Source organism: Sus scrofa, chromosome X, assembly GCF_000003025.6.
Source record: "Sus scrofa isolate TJ Tabasco breed Duroc chromosome X, Sscrofa11.1, whole genome shotgun sequence".
Taxonomy (NCBI): domain Eukaryota; kingdom Metazoa; phylum Chordata; class Mammalia; order Artiodactyla; family Suidae; genus Sus; species Sus scrofa.
Genome location: NC_010461.5, coordinates 34,324,064 through 34,348,935, shown reverse-complemented (window position 1 = coordinate 34,348,935; position 24,872 = coordinate 34,324,064). Strand labels below are relative to the sequence as shown.

Sequence of the window (24,872 nt, the reverse complement as noted above, 5' to 3'; positions counted from 1 at the left end):
GAATGACATGATTGGACTCTCGTTTTTGTTTTTTTGGTTTTTAGGGCGGCACCCGTGGCATATGGAGGTTCCCAGGCTAGGGGTTGGGTCAGAGCTGTAGCTGCCGACCTACACCACAGCCACAGCAATGCCAGATCCGAGCCGTGTCTGCGACCTACACCACAGCTCACGGCAACGCCAGATCCTTCACCCAGTGAGCGAGGCCAGAGATTGAACCTGCATCCTCATGGATCCTAGTCCATTCGTTTCCGCTGAGCCACGATGGGAACTCCGGACTTATGTTTTAATAGAACATCCATAGTAGGGCAAGAGCAGAAGCAGGGAGACCAGTCAGGAGACTGTTGCAAAAAAAAATCTAAGTAGTTCCCTGGTGGCCTAGTGCTTAAGGACTCAGCATTGTCACTGCTATGGCTTGGGTTACTGCTATGGCACAGATTCTATCTCTGGCCCGGGTATGTCCGGCATGGCCAAAAAAAAAAAAAAAAATCTGGCTGAGAGCTGATGGCTTGGACCTGCATGGTAGCAGCTGAAGCAATGAGGAAATGATTGGATTCTTGATATACTTTGAAAGTAGAGCCAGCACTCAGTTGATAACCTTACTTCCCACTTCAATGAAAAAAAAAAAAAGGTAACAATCAGAGAACTTCAAGATTCCATCACCCCATTTCCCCACCTGCCAGTATCTGTACCCATAGATTCTGCTTCCCTTCCTCTTAAGCACAGATGGACTTTCCATGCCCATGTATGCACCAGGGGCAGTGCCCCTCACCTACTCAAGGGTGTTGCTCTAACAGTTCTCCCCCTTCTCCCTTACATTACCTCCATCTCGAATAGGCTATTCTCATTTTTTCACTCATTAATTTAAAAAAATGCCAACTTTCTCTCTCTGTTTTTCCCTTTTTTGGTCACCCTGTGGCATAACCAGGCCAGGGATCAGATCCAAGCTGCCGTTGCAACCTAAGCCGCAGCTGCTGCAATGCTGGATCCTTAACGCCCTGTGCTGGACTGGGAATCAAACCTGAGTCCCAGTGCTCCCAAGAGGCCCCTGATCCCGTTGCACCATAGTGGGAATTTCAATCCAAATTTTCTCTTATCCCTATTTCCCCTGCCAGGTGTCCATGTAATTCTTTGCTCCTCTTGCAGCAAAACTCTCTCTCTCCCTTCCTCTCTCTCTCCCTCTCTCCCTCCCCCCTCCCCCCCCCCCCCCCCCCCCCCCCCCCCCCCCCCCCCCCCCCCTCTCTCTCTCCAGTTCTTCTCATCTCATTTCCCTCTTCGGTGCCCCAACACTGCATCAAAACTCCCCTCACGGAGATGACTCATGACCTTCACGTTGCTCCCTCTAGTGCCTTGTCAGTTCTTACGTTTCTTGACCTGACAGCATTTAACAAAATTGCTCACCACCTTCTCGGTGATTAACTTTCCTTGCCCACCATCCAGGACACCACACCTACTTGCTTTTCCATCTGCCTTGGCAGTTGTTTCTTCTCAACCACCATTGCTCGTTCCTTCTCTTTCCCTTTACCTCTTACTGTCGATGTGCCCCAGGGCTAGTCCTTGGTCCTTTTCTCTCCATCTACACTCACTTCCTTGATAGTTGTATCTGGTCCCATGGACTTAAATATCGTCTCTACACTGATGGCTCCCAAGTGTGTCAAGGCAGAATCGCACTCCCATACTCAAGACCTGTCTTTTCGACATCTGTGCTTGTGTGTCTAATAGACATCTCAAACTCAGTACTTCCAACACTGAACTCCTGATCTTCCTCTCCGTCCTGCCTGACGTGCTCTATCCTGCTTCATCCTGCTCAGAGTGGCTCAGACACAAACTCTGAAGTCGTCCACAATGCCCCTTTCTACCCGATACATCAGGAATCTCGTTGGCTCTCCCTTCACAATGTATCCTGAATCTGGCCCTCTTGCCCCTTCGTCTGCCACCACCCTGACCCCAGCCTCTATGTCCTATAGCGACCTGTTGACAGCTTCCACTGCTCTCTTGTGTCCTCCCCCAGCCCCACAGTTTTTCTCAACAAGCAGTCAGAGAAATCCATTAAAATGCAAGTGAAGGAGTTCCCGCTATGGCACAGTGGGTTAAGGATCTGGCATTGCTGCAGCTGTGGCATAGTCGTAGCTGCAGCTCACATTCAGTTCCTGGCCCAGGAACTTCCATATGCCACAGGTGCAGCCATGATAAATAAAACCAAATGAAGAATATAAAATGCACGTTAAATCATGTCCTTCCCTGCTCAAAATCCACCAAAAGTCCCCTGTTTTACTCAGAGTAAAAGGCAAAGTCCAGATGCTGAGTACATGTCTTTCCCTCGGTTCCAGGCAGTCTTCTCTTTGTGGAGAGCACTTATCTCTTCCACCACGTGATATCACCCACCTATTATGTCTATTGTCTGTGTACCAACTAGAATGGCAGCTCCATGAAGGCAAGGATTTTCCTCTGTTTTTTTCACTGATGTATCATTCTCAAGAACCTAGAATACAGAGTTCCCATCGTGGCTCAGCAGTAACAACCCGACTAGTATCCATGAGGATGTGGGTTCGATCCTGGCCCTGCTCAGTGGGTTAAGGATCCAGCATTGCCATGAGCTGTGGTGTAGGTTGCAGATGCGGCTTGATCCTGCGGCGTTGCTGTAACTGTGGCATAGGCCAGCAGCTCTGATTCAACCCCTAGCCTGGGAACGTCTATATGCCTCGGGTGCAGCCAAAAAAAAAAAAACACCTAGAATAAATACTGGCATATGGAAAATACTTGTTCAAATATTTGTTGAACAAATGTTGGAAGAATTTCGACTCTGGAAGGAGGACTTGTTCTTTTCACTTGCAAACATCTCCTAATTTTGTTAAAAGAATTTCTAGTGTGTGTGAACTGAACTAATGGAATTTAGTGATGATTATAATTATTAATCCCTCTTGAGCACTTAATCTGTTTCTAAACAGGGAAAATTACCTAAACAAATACGAATACTGCATATTCATCAAGAAGGTATTTTTGGCGCATCTACTATGTGCCGAGCCAATGGATGAATGCCATTGAGGGGTAGGGACTGTTTGGGAAGGTTTCAAACAAAGTTTAAGACCTCCAGGCAAGTCTGCTCCAAGTCCTAAATCTTTACTTTTACTGAAGCCATTTTGCTGTAACAACCCAGATTAGTTTGTTGCTTTTTCATTTCTCTCTTTGTGCTATAAAAAAAATTCAGGAGTTCCCATTTCGGCTCAGTGGGTTATGAGCCCGACCATCCATGACGCTATGGATTTGATCCTTGGCCTCGCTTAGTGGATTAAGGATCCAGCATTGTCACGAGCTGTGGCTATGGTGTAGGCTGGCAGCTGCAGGTCCGATTCAACCCTAGGCCTGGGAACTTCCAGGTGCCACAAGGGCGGCCCTTTAAAAAAAAAAAAAAAAAAAGAGGAAGAAGATTCACCTCCTGTCAGACTTACGGAGGTGGGGGTAAGAAGAGCAGTTACAGAAAGTGTTAAGAAATAGGATTTGAAGTTAAGAATAAAAAACCTCGCCTGCGGTATCAGCACACAAAGGATGCTGTGGCCATCAAGCCATTAGCCACTCCCAGCCCCAAGGGTGAGCCCTGAGGGAACTCAGGATGGAGACAAAGGGCTGCCTGCCACCAAGCACTCAGCCACGGCAGCCACTCCCAAAGGTGCACCCTGAAGGGACTCAGGGTGGGAAAGAACAGGATATTGGCCCTAGACAGCTGAGGTGCATATCAAAGGAATGATTTCAGTGAGACTCTTATATCTTCCCAAGCGCAGAAAAGTGCTAAATTCCTTAACTTGAGAGGTCTGGTTTTCCTTCATTAACAGTAATCTTTTGCTATTCCTATCCAGGCTGGCTCTTCCCTTACCTCTAGGGAGCAGTCTCTCAGAGCTCCTAAGAGGCTGCCTCCAAGACTTAAGTCCTCAGCAAGTCCACGGACTAAAACATAATTCTCAACTTTTAGATCGTGCAATTTTTTTCACTTGACAAAGCCTTCACCAGTTCTTGAAGGAGATGAAATGGGAGGACATTGCCTCCAAGAAGGAATTGCCTCTGCAATTTATGGCCACCAATCAGAAAGCCAAAAAGCCAGAGTTCCCATGGTGGCACAGCGGAAATGAATCCGACTAGGAACCATGAGCTTGTGGGTTCGACCCCTGGCCTCGATCAGCAGGTCAAGGATCTTACATTGCCTCAAACTGTGGTATAGGTCTCAGATGTGGTCGGGTCTGGCGTTGCTGTGGCTGTGGCATAAGCCAGCAGCCACAGCTCTGATCAGACCCCTAACCTGGGAACTTCCATATGCCGTGGGTGTGGCCCTAAAACGACAAAAAAAAAAAAAAAAAAAAAGCCCAAACGCAGCCAAAAGCACAGGTCAAGCATTCACCAGTTTATCAGACCTGGATGGTATTAAGTGTTTCTGGAAGGTGTCAGGGTTTATTTTAATTTATTTTATTCAAATATAGTTGTTTTACAATGTTGTGCTAATTTCTGCTGTACAGCAAAGTGACTGAGTTATACATCTATACACTCTTTTTTTATAATAGTTTATTACAGGGTATTGGATACGGTTCCCTGGGCTATACAGTAGGACCTTGCTGTTTATCCATTCTACCTATACTATTTTGCATCTGCCAGTCCCAACTTCCAATCTGTCCTTCCCCCACATCCCTTCCCCTTTGGCAACCAAAAGTTTGTTCTCTGTGTCTATAAGTCCATTTCTGTTTTGTGGGTAAATTCATTTATGTCATATTTCAGATTCCACACATAAGTAGTATCATATGATATTTGTCTTTCTTACTGACTTCACTTAATATGAGAATCTCTGGTTGCATCCATGTTGCTGCAAATGGCATTACTTTGTTCTTTTTTATGGCTGAGTAGTATTCCATTGTGTATATACACCACATCTTCTTAATCCATTCCTCTGTCAATGAGCATTTATGTTGTTTCCATGTTTTGGCTATTGTGAATAGTGCTGCAGTGAACATAGGGGTGCATGTATCTTTTTCAGTGAAAGTTTTGTCCAGATAGATGCCCAGAGTGGGATTGCTGGGTCTTATGGTAGTTTCATATTTCATTTTCTGAGGTGCCCCACCATACTGTTTTCCATAGTGGTCGTACCAATTTACAGTCCCAGCAACAGTGCAGGAGGAATCCCTTTTCTCCATACCCTCTCCAGCACTTGTTATTTGTAGACTTATTGGCAATAGCCATTCTGACTAGTATAAGGTGGTACCTCATTGTAGTTTTGATTTCTCTAATAATTAGTGCTGTTAAAGCATTTTTTCATGTGCCTGTGGCCATCCATATGGTTTCTTTGGAGAAATGGCTACTCAGGTCTTCTGCCCATTTTTCAATAGGGTTGTTTCGTTGGGTTTGTTTGTTTTTGTTTTGTTTTGTTTTTTGGTAAAGTTGTAAGAGTTGTTTGCATATTCATATTTTGGAGATTAAGCCTTTCTCAGCTGCATCATTTGCAACTATTCTTTCCCATTCCATAGGCTTTTTTTTTTTTTTTTTTTTTTTTTTTTTTTTGTCTTTTTGCCATTTCTTGGGCCGCTCCCGCGGCATATGGAGGTTCCCAGGCTAGGGGTCGAATCAGAGCTGTAGCTGCCGGCCTACGCCAGAGCCACAGCAACGAGGGATCCGAGCCGCATCTGCAACCTACACCACAGCTCACGGCAACGCCGGATTGTTAATCCACTGAGCAAGGCCAGGGACCCAACCTGCAACCTCATGGTTCCTAGTCGGATTCGTTAACCACTGCGCCACGACTGGAACTCCCCTTTTTCTTTTTTAAAAAAGGTTTCCTTTGTTGTGCAAAAGCTCGTAAGTTTGATTAGGTCCCATCGGTTTATTTTTGTTTTTATTTCTATTGCCTTAAGAGACTGACCTAAGGAACCATTTGTACGGTTGATGTCAGAGAATGTTTTGCCTATGTTCTCTTCTAGGTGTTTTATGGTGTCTTGTCTTATGTTTAAGTCTTTGAGCCATTTTTCAATTGATTTTTTTAATTAGGTTGTATGAGCTATTTGCATATTTTGGAAATGAAGCTCTTGTCGGTCTCATCATTTGCAAATATTTTCTCCCAGTCCATAGGTTGTCTTTTTGTTTTGTTTATGGTTTCCTGTGCTATACAAAAGCTTGTAAGTTTGATTGGATCCCATTTGTTTATTTTTGCTTCTATTTCTATTGCCTTGCTAGACTGCCCAAAAAAACATTGGTATGATTTATATTAGAGAATGTTTTGCCTCTGTTCTCTTCTAGGAGTTTTATGGTGTCATGTCTTATGTTTAAGTCTTTAAGCCATTTTGAGTTTATTTTTCTGCATGGTGTGAGGGTGTGGTCTAACTTCATTGATTTACATGCAGCTGTCTAGTTTTCCCAGCACCACTTGCTGAAGAGACTGTCTTGCCTCCATTGTACATTCTTACCTCCTTTGTTTGGAAGCTTCATTAGCCATAGGTGTGTGGGTTTATTTCCGGCTCTCTGATCTGATCCATTGATCTGAATGTCTGTTTTTGTGCCAGTACCACAGTGCTTCGATTGCTAGAGCTTCTCAGTATTGTCCAAGGTCTGGGAAGGTTATGCCTCCTGCTTTTTGTTCTTTTTCCTCAGGATTATTTTAGCAATTCTGAGTCTTTCATGGTTTCATATAAATTTTAGGATTATTTGTTCTAGTTCTGTGGAAAATGTCACGGGCTATTTAATAGGGATCACATTAAGTCTGTCAGAGGAGGTTGTTTTTATCTATTTCATTTGTTTATGTGCACACATCTGATATTTTTGAACAAAGGATTTCATTTGTTCATATCCTAATTTCCATCTGGGCAAATGAAAGTACATCTTATTTTTCTCTTTATTTTCCTCACAGATCCCTGCAAGCTTTGGTAGAAGGGGTATAAATAGAATTCATGCACTGGAAATATGAGGGTTCTGACGGCTCTTGCTGGTAGAACTAAAGCAGCTATTAACCTCTCTGTGCTTCGCTTTCATACCTGCAGAATAGCAACATCTGCAGGATAGCATCACGCTTTCATACCTGCCTCCTCTGTAAAGATGATGAATTTGAAACAGCTTGGAAAGCACCAGCTTCCATTTCACCTTGAAAGTCAAAAACCAATGTTAAATAATGAAAAGAACCGTCTCTTAGGATGCCCTGTGCACTTTTCTATCAGCTACTGCACTCCCCAAGATTAATAAATGTATCTTGCTATCTGCTCAATTAATTGCAATAAAAAAGTATAATCATCAGTAGACACACAGGAGAATTGTTTGGTTTGCCAGGCAGGCATACACAAAGAGTAGCTGAGGAATGAATGAGCTACAACTACATGCAGTGACATCGATGCAGCTCACAAACATAATGCTAAGCAAAAAGAGCCAGACACAAAAGAGCACATGCTGAATGACTCCATTTCTATAAGTTCAAAACAGCAAAACTAATCTGTGAGGTTAGAAGCCAGGATAATGGCTAACCTTGGGGGTGGCGGGGGAGGGGAGGGACAACTGGAAGGAGATACAGGGGAGGGCTTCTGGGTGCTATTAGCATCCTGTTTCTCTATCTGGGTCTTCATTACAAGGATGTGTTCACTGTAACAATTCACTGAACGGTATGTACACTCACTGCTTTGTGCACTTTTCTGCAGGTGTCTTACATTTTAATAAAAATATTACATGAGCAATTAACATGGCCTGATTTGGGTGGAGCATTTTATTTTCTCTCTCAAGATAAGTGGAAATGCTGCTCTATCTTTGCAACTCAGGCTTAGGATGGAATCCTTCAAGACTGTCCTTTGAGAATCACCCCATCCCAGAGGCTGGCACAAACCTGGGGTAGTAATAGACAGTTTTAATTATATCCTATTTACATTCTAAATACCAAGGTAACAGGTTTTGATGAAAAACTGTTCCAACGGACAACTATTAAGGTGCACCTGTACACAATAGAAATGTTCTGCCGTGTTCTTGGTTGAGGGTTGCCATTTCTCTATGCATTTAAATCAGCTGCTTACTCTGACGGATTCTCCGACTGTTGAATTTGGCAGGATGCCATATGCAACGAGACCCATGGGTGTTTATTGAAGGTAATGATGAATACTCTGTGAACCATAACTTTTTATGCTCATATGTTCCTTTTCTCTTGTATTTGTTGTTAGAGTTTGTAATTTTGTGCCGATTTCAGAGCATGTCTTTACAGAAAACCACTGTTGAACCAAACGCTTCATGCCACCTGTAGAAACAATTTACTGGAATAGAACATAGCTAGTACATGTCTGAATTAAATTAGATACTTAAAAATTACATTTAATCATGGCTTCTAATCCTGGGTTTGCCATTTATTAGCTATATGTCTGTGGGCCATTTGCTGAACCAATTTCAGCCTGTTTTCCTCAATGGTCTCAGCCTTATAGAGTTGTCCTGAGGATTAAGTGAGATAATCCATGTAATTAATGTAGAACACTTGGCACAGGGTCTGTACCCAAAAGCTTATTAAATCTTCACTCTTGGTTTTATTAGTAGCTTAACTACCACGAGATATGTGCATGGTTAAACTGATCATTTATTCAGGGATATTTGAAATCAAAAATAACATTTGGACAGGGAAAAATGGTAGATAACACCAACAACTGAGAGAAAATGATTTGAGAACGACTTAAAATTGAGAAAATTCTATGTATTAATTGATTCTTTCAATGACTTCAAAAAAGAGCACCCCTCAAGTACTGGAGTTCCCGTCGTGGCGCAGTGGTTAACGAATCCGACTAGGAACCATGAGGTTGCGGGTTCGATCCCTGCCCTTGCTCAGTGGGTTAAGGATCCCATGTGGCTGTGGCTCTGGCATAGGTCGCAGATGCAGCTCGGATCCCGTGTTGCTGTGGCTGTGGTGTAGGCCAGTGGCTACAGCTCTGATTCGACCCCTAGCCTGGGAACCTCCATATGCCACAGGAGCGGCCCAAGAAATGGCAAAAAGACAAAAAAAAAAAAAAAAAAAAAAAAAAAAAAAAGCACCTCTCAAGTACTAATGACTTAAAAAAAAAATGATAACCAGTGTTGAAAAGGAGCAGAATTTGGTAATTACTGACTGGTTTATGCAATATTCATTTTTCTTTTACTAAACGTCAGATGTCAATGTGACCTTTTAAAGGACCCAGCTTCAAAGAGCAGAATGTTCCAATCGGTTTTCTTCCTAGGACTTTAAAGATCAGGTGACGACTTAAATGTTTCCTTTCATCCTCCTTCCTTCTCTCAAGGGGCAGCAGGAAATGCGTTAGTAAGAACAATAAACTTGAGATCTGAGTCCTGGCACAATTTGTATTAATTGCATGAACTCGGCAAGTCACTTAATCCCTCTGAACTCCATTTTGTTATGTATTTAAGGTACCTCATTAGTGATCATTACAAGGCAAGAACTGTATGAAATAGTTGTTTGCTTCTGAGCCCTAGAAAGCTCTGATGCTTGTACGTAGGATAAGATGTACAGAGAATCACCAATGTGTTTTTGTTTATGGTACCACCGCCTCAATCCTATCCATTTGCAGTCATATTATTGATCCAAGCGAGGTCTGATGGAGCAAAAATGCAGAGAGAAAGAAGGGGTGATATGTGGCTTATGAGTTTCAAAATAAGCTTTTTGAAACTCATTGTAGGGATCATAGTTTGAGAAAAAAAAAGAAATTTTGAGTTTCAACAGCCTAGGATTTCAGGCACAAACAACAGAGCCAGGTTTTCCTCTTGCTTTATCACCTGGCCTCCAATATGGGAACTGCAAGGGGAAGAAGAGGAGCATTTAGCAACAGAAATAAACACTGATGGACCTTCAGACCACTGTCTGTTCTCCAGGCCAAGTACTGGACAGTGGGGAGCATGATGGAAATTTCAGATGAGTTTGGGGGACCAGAGAGCTGAGAACATCCATGTCTTGTTTTAAGACAGAGTTCTAGGAGGAAGCAAATGTTATAGAACTCCCTGGCACCCAGCAAGAGGAAGGAACACTAGAGAGAGCCTTGCAGTATCTCTGTGCCTACTGTGTCATGGTGATCTGCCAAGAGATCAAGAAAGCCAGACCGGGAGATAGCTCATGTCTTGTGATCATAGTAAAGCAAACTCCACAGTGAGTGGGAACCAGTCAAGGTCCAATAGGGAGAGAGAAGTCCCAGCAGATTTCAGCACAAATATCTGATGATGATGTTTTTATGACCGATGACCAGATCCCATAGCCCAAGATGCCTCAGCATTGAGATACTCTCCAGGACTTAAGCGTGACTGTGGAGAAAGGCTGAAGAGACCTTAAACGGACAAAGTAAACACCAAAATGACCAAGGACTGCCTAACGTTGCAAAGATTAAGTTTCCATCATCCAGCAAAATTGGCACAAACAAGAAAAAGCTCATTGCGTGTTAGAAAAATCCACATCTCTTGCTCACATGAGTTGGGGCCTGAGAACTTATGCCCACTGACATTTGGTACTGAACACGAAGGACTATCTGGGGCTTCTACTCAAGTCCTCATGGAATTCCTAGAGGTGAGGCTCATCTTTCTGCTCACAGTTTCTTTGAGAATTGGAAAGAACATTCAGAGGCTGGCACTGCTATTCGTGGTGACAGTGTTCTCCCTTTGTTGTTGCCAAAGACACAGACCAACCCCCCCACTGAGCTACTCCTCCAGATCCTCACCTCTAGCCCCCTCCCCAACACAAGTCCAGGTTTGTCTTCGGACTCACCTGTTTCTGTAGACAATCTTGTTCGAGTACTTCTTTTTTCAAAAATCATGCCGAGGGACTTCCCTTGCAATAAAGGCAAATACTGAAAATCAAGGGTAAGAATACAATTAAAATGAAATATACATTTAATATCCAACATCAAGGATTATGTTTCCAAACTTATTCTTCACATAATCAGAAAATGTAGATGAACACTATTCCCAAAATAAGCATTCTGATGTTATTTCCAAAGTGAATCTAAATTGTTCTTTGCAGGGTCTGTACAAATGGGGGAAGGGAACAGGACCTCCCACAGTTTATTGACATGGAATGAGAAAGTCGTGTTCGTTGCTCCGAGATCCATCTGAACATTCATTCCAAAGTCTATGACCGTTTCACACTGGAACCATCTTCTTGTGAAAACCCTTGGAAACCTTGACCCATGTTCAATGACCTCTTTGAAGGTGCTTGGTTAGGAAGCGTTTTCTCAGCTAGGAACGTGCTACTCTCTCACACCATGGGATATTCAAGCCTCTAAAGATGAAGTCCCACCGTTTCAGCTACATTTTCATTATCATTTGGAAACAATATGGAGACTTTGGGTGTGGGCGGGGCTCTTCCTCCTTCCTCTTCTGTAGGTGGACTTCCCGACAGGGTGAGTTCTGGAACAAATAGATTCCTGCTGGCTAAACTTCCTCGCCACAAAACGTGAAAAACAAAGTTTGGGGCTCTTGGGGGGCCTTTGCTCCTTATTTCAAGGTCTTCTATAGGAACTCATAGCACTTGGAGTCACTCCTGTTTTCAGTTCATTCTCAGGATCTGGGAGAGCTAGTGAACTCGATAAGAAAGTCAAGGTTTTGTAAAAACTTTCTCCACCTGAAACCATCTCTTTCGAATGCTTTCCAACAAGCTTGGAATACGAAAATGCTTTCACAATTAAGCAATCTAAATGAAGCTGCTGCATTAATTAAGCGTGTTTCAAACATAAATTTCTCAAAATGCAGAATGATGCTTACAGCCAAGCACCATATCCCATCTCTTCTCCTGCTTGGTTACCACTTATTGTTTCTTGGCTAATCTAAAATTTTTTAACACTGTCACATCATCCTGAATTTTTTGAAATTATCCTAATGATGATATATCTGACATTCATCCAGAATTGAAATTTTTTGCTAGAAAAAAAAATGTATCATCCTTATTTTTAACTTGGGAGAAAACACACTTCGAGAAGAAAGAAGGTATAAAAATAAAGTCTTTCCAGAACTATGATTCCTTAGGTTCTGATTCAGTTAATAATGAATTTCAACATTCCACATGAAAGAAATGCAATGACTTGTCATTGAATAACTGATTTTTATGCTTTTGCTATGCTCTTACACTCAGTCATAATCAATTACCTTGACTGTGTGGATTCATTACTTAGCTATTGCTTAGGAATTTTAATGTATTTTCTTTTCCCTCTTTCTTTCTTTAAAAAGGCTAATTGGTAGCAGTGGACGGTAATACAGAAATGCTACAAACCTCTCCTTTCTGCTTTATCCTAAATTTCAGATCAGCTGATAGCCATAGGATATACTTAATTTCTTCTCCTGTAAAGTTCTTTAGAGTGAGGAGGTCACGACCCTTCAGCTGCACTTTATTTTGTAGTGGTTGTCCACATCTATAAAAATGAAAGAGAAAGAGAAAGATATATTTAAGGAAAAAAACCCATGTTCCATGTGAAAATAAAATATTGCCTTCCATATCAGTAAACAAAAGATGTCATAGTCACCAGCAATTGCAGCCACCTCCAAGGGTGAGCTGGTGCACCCTTGAGGAGACTCAGGATGTGAAAACACAGGATACAGAGTTCCCATCGTGGCTCAGTGGTTAACAAATCTGACTAGGAACCATGAGGTTGCCGGTTCGATCCTGGACCTTGCTCAGTGGGTTAAGGATCCAGCGTGGTCGTGAGCTGTGGTGTAGGTTGCAGACATGGCTGGGATCCCGTGTTGCTGTGGCTCTGGCATAGGCCGGCAGCTACAGGCCTGATTGGACCCCTAGCCTGGGAACCTCCATATGCCTCGGAGGCAGCCCAAGAAATGGCAAAAAGACACACACATACACGCAAAAAAAAAAAAAAAAAAAAAAAAAAAAAAACCACGGGATAGTGGCCTCAGCTAGCTCAGGTGCATACCAAAGGAATGATTTCAGTGAGCCCCAGACCTTTGCATCTTCCCGTACAGAGAAAAGCACTAAATTCCTTAACTTGAGATATCTAGTTTTTCTGTTATCAGCAGTAATCTTTGGTTTCGACTAAAAGCCCTTTGTTGTAAAATTCCTATATATCCTAGCTCCCCCTTCTCCTCATCGGAGCAGGTTTCTCAGGGTTACTTGAGATGCTGCCTCCCGGGCTAAAGTCCTCAGTTTTGTCCACCAAATAAAATATAACTCTCAACTTTTTAGGTTGTGCATGTATTTTTTTAGTCGACAGGTAATTCATTGTTTAATTCTTAAAACATAACAAATTGCATGTAGCCTCGTGTGTCTCTGCAAAGTGCTAATGCCTTAGAATCGATGTGGCTGTGGTTTACATTTTAGGTAGCCAGTATTTTGAATGTTGAAAGAAAACTTTGAGGAAAGAGGTTGAACTCTCCTCTGCTGGAAATAACCATATGAGTGGCTTTGTTACCTGCCATCTGTGCAGCTTTGGGCAAGTTACCTAAGCTCTCTCTGCACCTAAATTTCTCACCTACAAAATGAGTATAATAGGAGATCCCGTCATGGCTCAGCAGAAACAAAATCTGACTAGTATCCATGAGGACACAGGTTTGATCCCTGGCCTCCCTCAGTGGGTTAAGGATCCAGCATTGCCATGAGCTGTGGTCTAGGTCACAGATGCAGCTCAGATCTGGTATTTCTGACTGTGGCGTAGGCCAGTGGCTACAGCTCCCATTAGACCCCTGGCCTGGGAAACGCCATATGTCACAGGTGTGGCCCTAAAAAGATTAAAAAAAAAAAAGAAAAAAACAGAAAGCAAGAAAATGAGTATAATGATCTTAGAGGTTTGTTGTAAGGATGAAGTGCTTTTAATGCGTGGAAATCATACAGTGTCTGACATATAACAAGTATCTGATGAATTTTGGCCATTATTATAATGATTGATAGATTTCGATCATTAAATGGTACAAATAGAATTTGTAGTGTACATACAATAGAAAACAACTTCATTCTTTTTCCTCTACTGCCTTTCACATGTATTCTTGGAAATGTGTTCTTTGCTTGTTGCTGGTCAGACACAGTGGGCCCTGTGGTTTTTCTAGTAACTTTCAGGAAATAAAAGTCCTCTGTTTATTCCCTTAAAGAGTCTCAGTAAAAGAATGTTTAATAACAATGATGATTTCTTTAGGCTGGGGATCCGGCGTTGCCGTGAGCTGTGGTGTAGGTCGCAGACACGGCTTGGATGCCACGTTGCTGTGGCTGTGGTGTAGGCCGGCAGCTGCAGCTCCGATTCGATCCCTGGCCTGGGAACCTCCATATGCCGCAGGTGTGGCTCTAGAAAAAAAAAAAAAAATTTAAGAAATGTACTGCAAGTTAACCCTTTTCCTTCCAGCTTGTGCCTCTTTCAGGGGAAGAGGGCCCACGAGCTGTTTCCTCTGTTTCCCTGCTTTCAGTTCCTGCAAGTAAAGCCAGGGGAAGGTGAGGAGTTAAGGGCCAGGCAAAGGCAGGTTCTGTTCGAGCAAACTAGCATTGGCCGTGCGTACTTGAGGCAGATGCTCTCGTGGGGTGCTTCTGCGGGTTCCTTGGAGAATTCGCTCATCACTGGGAATTGTTCATAGCATGGCAGACAACATTACCTTGCTATCCGAGGAAACACATTCAAACTTTTTTTGTTTCTTTGGCTGAGATCGCCCCATCTAGGTGCTTCAGGGGGTCTCTTGGCCATAATGTTTTCACAGTACCATGCTAGGTCTCTTTCTCCATCCATGCTGGTTCCTGGGAAGCCCTGCATGTTCTTTGCTCTGACAAGAGTCAGGTCCACCCCTGCATAGACTCTTGTTCTGCGGTCAAAACAGCCAGTCCCCCTTACTTTAGATTTTCCAGGTATAGCCCCGACATCACTGTAATGTGTCCCTAAGCTCTCCTGCAGAAAATGTGCCATCGCAGAGCCACCGTCCCTAGGCTTGAGGTGAAGGAACAGTACTCCGTCATTGTGGGGCGCATCATATACAATGGTAACATTTCCAAAATCCTCTTCAGGGTGTTCCTGTTATGGCTCAGTAGTAATGAACCCAGCTAGTACCCACAAGGATGCAGGTTCAATCCCTGGCCTTGCTCGGTAGGTTCAGGATCCAGCGTTGCAGTGAGGTGTGGTATAGGTTGCAGACACGGCTCAGATCCCAGATTGCTGTGGCTGTGGTGTAGACCCGGCAGCTGCAGCCCCGATTACAGCCCTATCCTGGGAACCTCCAGACACCACACATGCAGCCCTAAAAAGAAAAAAAAAATCCTCTTCGAATCTACAACTTTCTCTTGGCTTCTGCAATCCATTTTAGAAGCTGGAGGTAGTCACCAATGGCAGAACGAATTCTTGTGTATCTCCTTTGCAAGTCCTGTTTTAGTATCTACCATCTCACGCTAGAATGAGGGAAGAGTCAGCATTTATTGGGTCTGGGCAGAAACCGAGAGTCCCATTTTAACATTCTGTTACCTTATGATGACAATAATTATTACTTGGAATAATCAGTGTATAAAATAGGTAGCATTTATTCTTTCAGTCTTCTCCGTGTGATCTTTATCTAACAGTAATTATATTGTATACCACTAGAAATTACGAATAACCAAAGACAAATTAGGATTCACCACATCTATTAAACATTAATTTTACTAGAAGTAAAACAGTTGTCACAAAATGCTCATGCTTGAATTCCAGCCTAAGAAAAAAGCTCGTGCTACTCGGCATGAAGAGTAAATTCTCTAGTGGAATTTATGTATGTCTTTTTGCAGTGATGACAAGATGATGGGTAGGAAAATCACATATTCACTCAGTTTGTTGTTTCTATTGCATGATTAAAAAAAAAACTTACACAAATGACTATTTCACTAACTGTCCAACTTTCTGGCAGAGTTTATTGGTTCAGTTAGTGTTCAACAGGGGAATAGATATTTTTCTGTAGACCTTTGGAGAGATTAAGCCCTTCAGGTATTCTAGCCAGTAAGGAAAGGAACTTCCATAAAGATCGCGGGTTTGTGGATTAGTTGGCTGATGGTTGATTGATTGATTGAATATAAGATACGAATGACATATTCAATTACAGTAGAAATTAGTGTTTTCAGCTTATGTGTGCATCAGAATTTTAGTCAACATTCCTGTTTCAAAGATCGACAATGTCTTCGACTTTTAAATATATGTGATTAATATATTCTTCAAATGGAAACTTCTTTAAAGCAGGGGTCCTCAACTTTTTATTACAGACCTAACGTTAAAACATTTTAAGGAGTTCCCATTTTAAGGGTAGGTGTTACTGCTACTGTGGCACGGATTGGATCCTTGGCCCAGGAATTTCCACACGCCTCGAGTGCAGCCAAAAAATAAAAATAAAAACATTTTGAACATGGATCCACAATGTGTGTTCACTTACTTATACAATATGTGTTACTATTCTAATAAATTATGCACATGACAAAACATAAAGAAAAATAAAATGTTAAAGCCTATACTAAGAAGACTCAAATATTTTTAAGATAAATTTAGAAATATACCAAAAAAAAACTTGCTGGAGTTCCTGTCATGGCTCAGTGGAAATGAACCCGACTGGTGTCTGTGAGGACACAGGTTCAATCCCTGGCCTCGCTTAGTGGGTTAAGGATCCGGCATTGCCATGAGCTGTGGTGTAGGCTGGCAGGTGTAGCTCTGATTCGACCCCTAGCCTGGGACCCTCCATATGCTGCAGCTGTGGCCCTAAAAAGACGAAAGAAAGAAAACGAAAGAAAGAAAGAAAGAAAGAAAGAAAGAAAGAAAGAAAGAAAGAAAGAAAGAAAGAAAAAGAAGAGAGGAAAGGCGGGAAGAAAGAAAGAAAATGAGGAACTGAATTTAAAAAAAAAATGCTGGCTAAAGAACTTCCTAGAACAAATCTTCATTTTCTTCCTTCTATTGGAACCCTAGTATAACACTGTGTCCAAGACCTGGATAGTAGCAGTTAACAATTTGATAACTTTAGAGACATGGCGATTCGGCAGGAAATTTGTTCTTACATATATATTACGGTTTTATGTTTGGTTCTGATAATATCGATTAGTGATCATCTTAAGCAACACTTGGGATATATGAGCACTGATATCGTTGAGACGTAAATCCTTTGTCTGATAATTCATGCATTCTCCTGGGTCAAGTGAATTCTTCTTCTGGGGATCTGTAAACAGGTTTAACATGTCTGGACGAGAATGGAGGTATGGCAGATTAATCTTAATCTTTCCCAATTCACATTTAGGGCAGCTTTGGGAATATTTTTTCTTCTGGAATAAGGTCCAAACAATGTAAAAATTACAGAAGATAAACGCTCTTGACTCTATATATTTCAGTAACACATTCATATTCATGGCTTAAGACTTTTTCCGATATTATTTTTAAAAGGGTAAGAAAAAGAAACTTTTCTGGAAAACCCCAATCCCTAGGATTCAAGGGATTTGGGAAACAGCACTATAGTTGTTGAATTCACATCCATCAACAATAATAGGTGAAAAAAAAACCTCATGAGCTAATTTTCAGGCGCTTTTCTATTACCTAGAGCTCAAGCTCAGATTTCTCCTTATTTGGGGACCCACGAAAGCTGAGTCTCCAAACTTGAGCACTTAAGGAATTCGCTACCCTTCCCCACTTTCAGCCCCCGCAAGACTCTGCTGTATCTACTCCCCTCTAAATACTCACAGGACTAAGTGCTTCAATTGTAGATTTTAGAATTGTGGTGGCGGTGTTGAATCTCGGAGAAAAATAATTGGAAGTGAACATTTGACAGGAAACTGAATTTGTCTCCCCTCTTTCCATGAAAGGAAATGGGAAAATAACGGTGAAAGAGGAGGCTCAGCAACATCTTTAGCTACTTCAGTAAAGCTCCAACTTCTGGCTCCTATTACCCAAACAGAAGACAGTTTGGGTGAGGTCAAAGGTCTCTGAGGCTTTCTCCGATGTGTCCTTACAAACTTCAAGAAGTTTCTAATTTGGAGGTAGGGTTAGGTTTGGGGTTAGGGCTAGTGTTCTGCTATTGCGATCATGTCTGTCCTTCAACTCAAATCTATCAGTGGAGAAATAAAAAGATAGAAGACACCAATATCCTGCTTGAATCTTCCTTTCATTTTCAAATTTATATAGTGACGGAAATGTTATTTCAAATTATTTTCCTTAGCCCACGAGCGATCAGAAGAATAGTTCTTTGTGAGTCTAGCCTCCACATGGCAGCAGTTGATAATGTTGCCCTCACTCCTGTTGGGGTGGGATCACACCTCCAATAAATCAGTAAATGTTAGCAGATACGATTTTTTAAAAATACAGACAGGAATTCCCATGTGGCACAGCAGGTTAAGGGGCTGGTGTTATCACTGCAGCAGCTCAGGTCATTGCTGTGACACAGGTTTTGACCCCTGGCCCAGGAACATACACATGCCATGGGTACAGTCAGAAAAAAAAAGACAGGCAGTTCTGGCTGTGCACCTCAGTAAGAGACTGTAAATAACGATTAAATCTGAAACTTTGCAAAGCAACCTTACTAATCATGGGAAAAATCACAACTGTTCTGTGACAAATTTTTTTATCAAAACATTAAAAACTCTCTTATTGTCTGTTATAAAGGCATAAGGAGATGAAAAATAGTAAAAACTGATATACACTGTACACTGTATATTTAGTACAATGTCATTTCAAACATTAGAAGCAGCTGGCATTATAGTGTTTTATTTCTTTGTAAAAACTGTCGAGTAGTTTGACAAGTGCATGCTGTCTTCTTATCACACGACTTATCGTCAGAACAAGCATCTTTTTTGTGCTTTGGTACATTGTCATAATTCTTCCTTAATTTGGATCAACTTCCACCATTTCTCCTTTGACTCTCAATGTTGTGAAATCTCTCTGAGAATTCCTTTAATGTGAAGTGTTTTGCTGGCATCACTTCTTCTGTAACATCTTCATACTTTTTGTCACAACCACTGTACTCATTTATGTCGGTAACTTTGTCTTCACTAAGTTCCTCTAACTACAGAGCTAAAACCTCTCAAGTAGTAGCAGGGTCAATGATCCCACAGTCGGCTATTTCTTCTATCAATACATTTGCATTCGGTTCAAATTTAACTGCCAGGGTTGTCTTTTTTTATTTCTCTGCTGCACTTTCATCTCTGTCAGACAATTCCCTCTTTTGATTATTCATTTTTATAAAATGTTGCATGGGCTTTATCCCTGGGAGAAAAGAAGGCAGAACAGCTATACTCTTTGCTGTCTCTATGTGAACTGAATCACAGCTGCACAGGGAGCAATTGCCAGCAGACTTTGAAAGAAGTGATGTGATTGGTCACTGACCATAATGTGCATTTGTTCTTTACATAGTGGTTTGTGGGCTGAAGAGCTGGCCATTAAGTTTTGACTCTATGCAACTGAAATCTGAACTGTGTACTTGCAAGACTGGTGTTATTTAACTAAACTGTAGTAATTGAAATTCCTGCACATTGGGACCATGCAAAGGCCCATGCCTACACCCTGGATGCTTTCCCATTATAGGACTCTTTCCTTTCCTTCCCTTCCCTTTCCTTCCCTTTCCTTTCCTTTCCTTTCCTTTCCTTTCCTTTCCTTTCCCTTCCTTTTTTTTTAAGGGCCTCCATGGCATGAGGAGGTTCCCAGGCTAGGGGTCAAATCCGAGCTGTAGCTGACGGCCTACACCACAGTCACAGCAACACCAGATCCAAGCCACATCTGTGACCTACACCACGGCTCACGGCAATGCTGGATCCTTAGCCCACTGAGTGAGGCCAGGGATCAAACCTGCATCCTCATGGATACTAGTCAGGTTCACTAACCACTGAGCCATGACAGGAACTCCGACTCTTATCATATAACTCTCCTTGTCCAGAACACTCTCCCCTCAGCCCTCAAGCCTGGCTTTTTCTCATGGCTAGGCTGGCAGCTTAAATAACACCTCCTGTGAGATTCCTTCCCTGATTGTGCTAAGCGGTCTCCACTTTGCCTTCAATTTGCCCATAACACTTATCACAAATTTTAATATCTATTTCTGTGTCTATTTATTACTTACTTTGAATCTTCCCATTAGATTTTATGATCCATGATGTCAGGGATCTTGCCTGTTTTATTCACTAATATATCCCAGTGCTGATTGCAATGTCTGGGATATAGTAGACATTCAATAAATACTTCTTAAGTAAATGGGTGAATGAAGGAATGAATGAGGAAGAAGTAAATCGATTTGTATAAGAAATTCAGCAGATTCCTGGGAATAAATTTACAGAGATTCCCCATGAGGGAGTTTCAATGCCCTACCTACAGTCTGATGACAAAAAAGATACCAAGAGCTCCCCAAACAGAGTTAATATTGAGGCAAGAGCAAGTATGGGCTGGGACCCAGGCTGAACACCAGGCCTAAGAGTCATGGAGGAGAGTTGATTGTGGCCTAATATGCTGCTAAAGCTGAAGTTCCTTAGGGCTCAACCACTCCAGAATTGTATTTCCATTACTGGGAACAATGGTTGGACATATGTATGTGAAACAAAAGCATTATAACCTTGGATCCTAAGGAAAGCAGTCCGAGTCAAGTGCAGAAATCTACAAAACTGGTGAGAGGACCTGATGGGATAAGTTTTTGCCCATAGCACTATGAGGGCCAAATCCAAAGTACAGTAAGAATGAACTCTGCCAACATTTTGGGTCCCTCTCTCCATGAACCCCTTTTGGAGAGAATAAGTCCCCAGGGTTCTGAGACAAAAAGAGTGAAGAGGTAGCTCTGACCCTCTGTCATACCAGACTGTGAGGGTTTGAGTATTTAACTGGAAGATTTTTTTTTGAATAGTGCACCTGCGGAAGGGGGTCATCCAGTTTACACCATGGAAAAACCATTAGAGTAGCCATTACCTTTCTCAATTCTGTCCAGGAGGTGGGGCAGGAAATGTTGGCTTGGGAAAAAGAGCTGTTTTTCATAGGTATCAAGAGCTAACCAGGAAAATTTACCACTAGAAGAAAAGCAAACACAATGGTTCCAGTTTAGATTCCCGTCCTGTTTACTGTCTCCTCATAGACTTCCCACTGGCTCCAAAATGGAGCTGCCACACTTCTTTTCTAAGCTACTTAAAAATTAGAGAAAAGTAGAAAAAGCTCCAGAGTTGTGCTGTGTCAAAATGCCTCCCTTACAGGTTTCTTTTTTTTTTTTTTTTTTCTGGTCTGCGTCAAGCATTTCTTGCTTTCTGGTGAGAAACCTACCCTCGAGTTGGCCAGGTAAAACTGCTGAACTAAATGGCTGTTAGGGTCTCCTAGAGACCCTCATGCTTCAGTTGGAAGCAGCCTACTCTGGTTCAGGAGCACTCAAACCAAGGCCAGAATCACTATTTTAGTGTTCCCAGAAAATGCTTGGTCTCCTTCTACTCCAGTATATCTCCTTGGTAAACCAGGCCTAAACCCCAGTTTCATTCTTCAGCCAACACATAACAGGGAAGATATAATATTGGAGAAAACGATGGACAGCTATAATGGAAAAAATGAAAATCATTATAAAATTAAAAAAATGTAAACCAGCTATAGTGGAAAAAATAAAAATCATTGAAAAAAATGTAAACCTGCTATAATGGAAACAATAAAAATTGTTATAAAAAAAAAAACCCAATGGGAACCACATACAGATTTTCCATCAAAGCTGTCATTGTAGTCTGGTTAAAGCCAGAGCTTTTGAAAAAGGGAAGACTCGTTTGTTACATTAATTTTATCCCTTGAAAAAATAATTACAGAGATTTCTCAACCCCGAATCACCAAATGCTAAGAAGTTAGGCCAAGGTAATAGTAGACCCTCGTGTTAGCTTTACCCACATATCTTCCTAACTAGAAAATGGAAGAGTATTCTCAATTGGCAGAATGAAACCTTTCATTGCTAGAGTCTGCATTTTCCAACTCTAGTAAATTGTTTGGAGTATGGGCTGGTGGGGGAGACCTGGATGGGTTCCCTTTTATAATTGTATTTTGTTGGAAGAAAAAGAGCTTAATTCGAGTAAAATGTGATCAGTCAAAAACTGACTTTGCCAGAGTAGGAAAAAATTCAACGTTAAATGATACTTTGATCCCCATGGAGAATTTGAGATAAAGACTTTAGCTTCTGGAGGCATAAAGAGAAGGCCAGTGGGCCTTATGGCTGAGATTTTGGTGTTTCTTTAACATTGCAGATTGACACAAAAGGCTTATTTTCTTGGTGTTTTTTTCCTTCTTTACTGAGATCTTTTGGCTGTATCTTTTTTTAAAATAGGATATTATGCAAGGGTAGATTGGCCAACTTGATCAATTTGGAAGGATCGAAATGATCAAAGCAATGGAATGAAAAGAAGGGTAGTTTTAAATATTCGAATTCGAGTCCTAGTTCCACTATGACCTTGGGAAGACCGTTTTCCATCTTTGGCCTTAATTCCTCATCTGAAAAAGTAAGAAAATGAACTACAAATCAGTGAGCATGTCTTTGTCTTCCACCACACTCATGGAGTTCCTAAATACAGGATTTCTCACAGGCCATACTGGAGCCATCTGAATGCTCAGTGGCCTAACTTTAATGTCATCCCTTTCTTTCCAGCTCAGAAAGGCATATTGCACTGTGTGCAAGGGAGAGGGACTCTGTTTTTACAAAGCCTCTGAATATGATCCTGTTGATTTGGAAAGTCAAAGCACAAATCATTTCCAAATTTCTCTATTATTAACAATAATAATTTATGAATAAAAATGTACTTGCAGCCTTTCTCACGGTTGCCCCATGCTCCTGTGTGGTATGAATATGTGGTGCTATTGATAACTGGGTGACTGGATGGTTCCTAAGATACCTTAGATCGTCAATATGCTAAAATTGGAAAACTTTCCGCTCATCTGAAAATCGAAGCGTGGCATGAGGATTAGCTTGTACAGACCTATTATTAAAGGGCTGGAAACCTGAAACTGTCAAAAATCTGTGGCCACCTCTACTTCTTTTATCCTAAATTACGAAATTACTAGAAATCATAAGCTAGAAATAAAACCTCATTTCTACTGTTGACCAAGGGAAATATCATGCGCCCATTTCATTCCTGGTTTCATGCCTCGAATAGTTTTCTGAAGTCAAGAAATATGTTTTGAAAAGGGCATTCATTTCCAGTGATGATGGAAAATGTGAATAATCAAGAGGACTCTTGTCTGTCCTCTACGCACAAGTGTAGATGACCCGTAATCGCTTCGTCTGTGTGTGCACGCGTGTATAGACAGGCATGTGTGTGGGATGAAGGGAACATAATGAGTTCTGTAAGCCCTTAGAGAGTTCTGGAATGAAATACCTGAACACCAGTCACCTCCGGCTCCAATCCATAACCTCCACAGAATTGGGTGGCTTAGCTCAATATTCCCTGAAGAAATTTCTATTTGTGAGATGAAATTGAACTGCACTTACAAATGGGTCTTCTCTGATAAAGAAAGATATTTTTTTAGTGCTTTCTTTAAAAGCTATAAGTGGTTTCCTTCATAGGCAACAAATCATAGGACACTCTCTATTATCCAAACACGGCCAGGCTCTAGAGCCTTGTTTGTGAGATGAAAAGCCTGTGGATTGGGTGTTTTCGGCAGTCTTGGGATCTGATCCTATTGATTTTGCAAAATAATAATAATAATAATAATTGACTAAAAACGATTGATCCAGGAGCCTGCGTAGATGGCTTCAGCCTCACTTGAGTGGTTATTTTATCGCATCCATGGCAATGTGGCTGCTCAATTCAAAACTGCACAGTCCCTATTTTGTGGCATTGCCAAACCCTAATCATGTATTTCCTATTACTGTCTCATGCTAAACTCACGTCGTGTATTTTGTAACAAGGGCCCTCCACCTTTCCCAAGAAAGACAACAGACAGGGGGAGGGAAAAAAATGGACTCTCTATGGAACGCTGAAAATCAAGTAGTACTGTACAGGCAGAGACGATGAGAAGATTTTCTATTGTTAAGGGGTTGTCAAAGGCTGTAGGTCTTATCGAAGATCAGCGATTCTGCATTCATCTAGCTGGCAGGTAGTGTGGCTGACTGAAGCATAGAAAGAAAAACACGCCACATGAAAATGATACCATTTCACTGCTGTGCCATTTTTCAGCAAAGATGCTCTTAGTTTCTCATAACCTGGGTGATTCGAGGCTTTCCTATTTTCAGATAGCAGATATGGATTTAGGCTGATTTACCCATGTTTTTGCCCCAGCCCCCTTCGCTGTGAGAGATGGCTAGCCAGGATTTTCAGAATCAGAGTCTGGCTAGTGGATATAGAAATTAGAAGATCAGTAAATATCAAAAAATGCCTAAATATTGAGAAGAGGTTTTACTTGCAACATTTTGACCTGTAATCATGGTTAAAAAAAAAAAAATCAATCATCACTGTGATTTTCAAACCAAAGTCTTAAGTTTATGCTCCAAGCGTTGGTTATTCATTCTGTTGACTGTCTGCAGCTCAGAGATGCTTCTTGTTAAAAACTCTGGAATAAAATTTTGTGCTATAACTCAGTGGGATGGAATGATAAAATAATGAACTGTCGTCTTACAGTTTTCATACACATTATCTCACTGATTATCCCTAGACTGTGACTTCATGTGTCTGGAATGAAATAACGCATTTACCTTATTTACCACTTACTTCCAACACTTTGCTTAGGGCAGGGCGCAAAGTAGGTGCTCAGTAAGCTTTTATTAACTCTATGATTGAAGCGCCCTGTGATGTAGGCAGAACAGGTATTACTCTTTCTCCCATGTTATAGGTGAAGCAACATCACAGAATAATTTAGTGACTTGCTCAAGGTTATAGTGCCAGAGAGCGGTGGTGCCAGGCCTTGAACTCACTTCTTTAGACTCTAGAACCTGAGTTTTCCTTCAGATTCCTGGCTTATGTGACCTAACTCTGGCCCTAATCAGTAATCTCTCTGGGCCTCATGGACCTTATATGTAAAGCA

At 41.6% G+C, this 24,872-nt stretch overlaps 2 protein-coding genes across 2 annotated transcripts in view; one reads left to right on the top strand and one right to left on the bottom strand.

Annotated features, from left to right (window-relative positions):
* RPGR (retinitis pigmentosa GTPase regulator) overlaps nt 1–24,872 on the top strand; it is a 283,854-nt gene that overhangs the window by 173,879 nt on the left and 85,103 nt on the right. The window lies entirely within an intron of this gene.
* OTC (ornithine carbamoyltransferase) overlaps nt 1–24,872 on the bottom strand; it is a 69,314-nt gene that overhangs the window by 42,776 nt on the left and 1,666 nt on the right. The window contains 2 exon segments of the mRNA NM_001164002.2: nt 10,724–10,805; nt 12,224–12,362. Coding sequence (NP_001157474.1) covers nt 10,724–10,805; nt 12,224–12,362 — 221 coding nt within the window.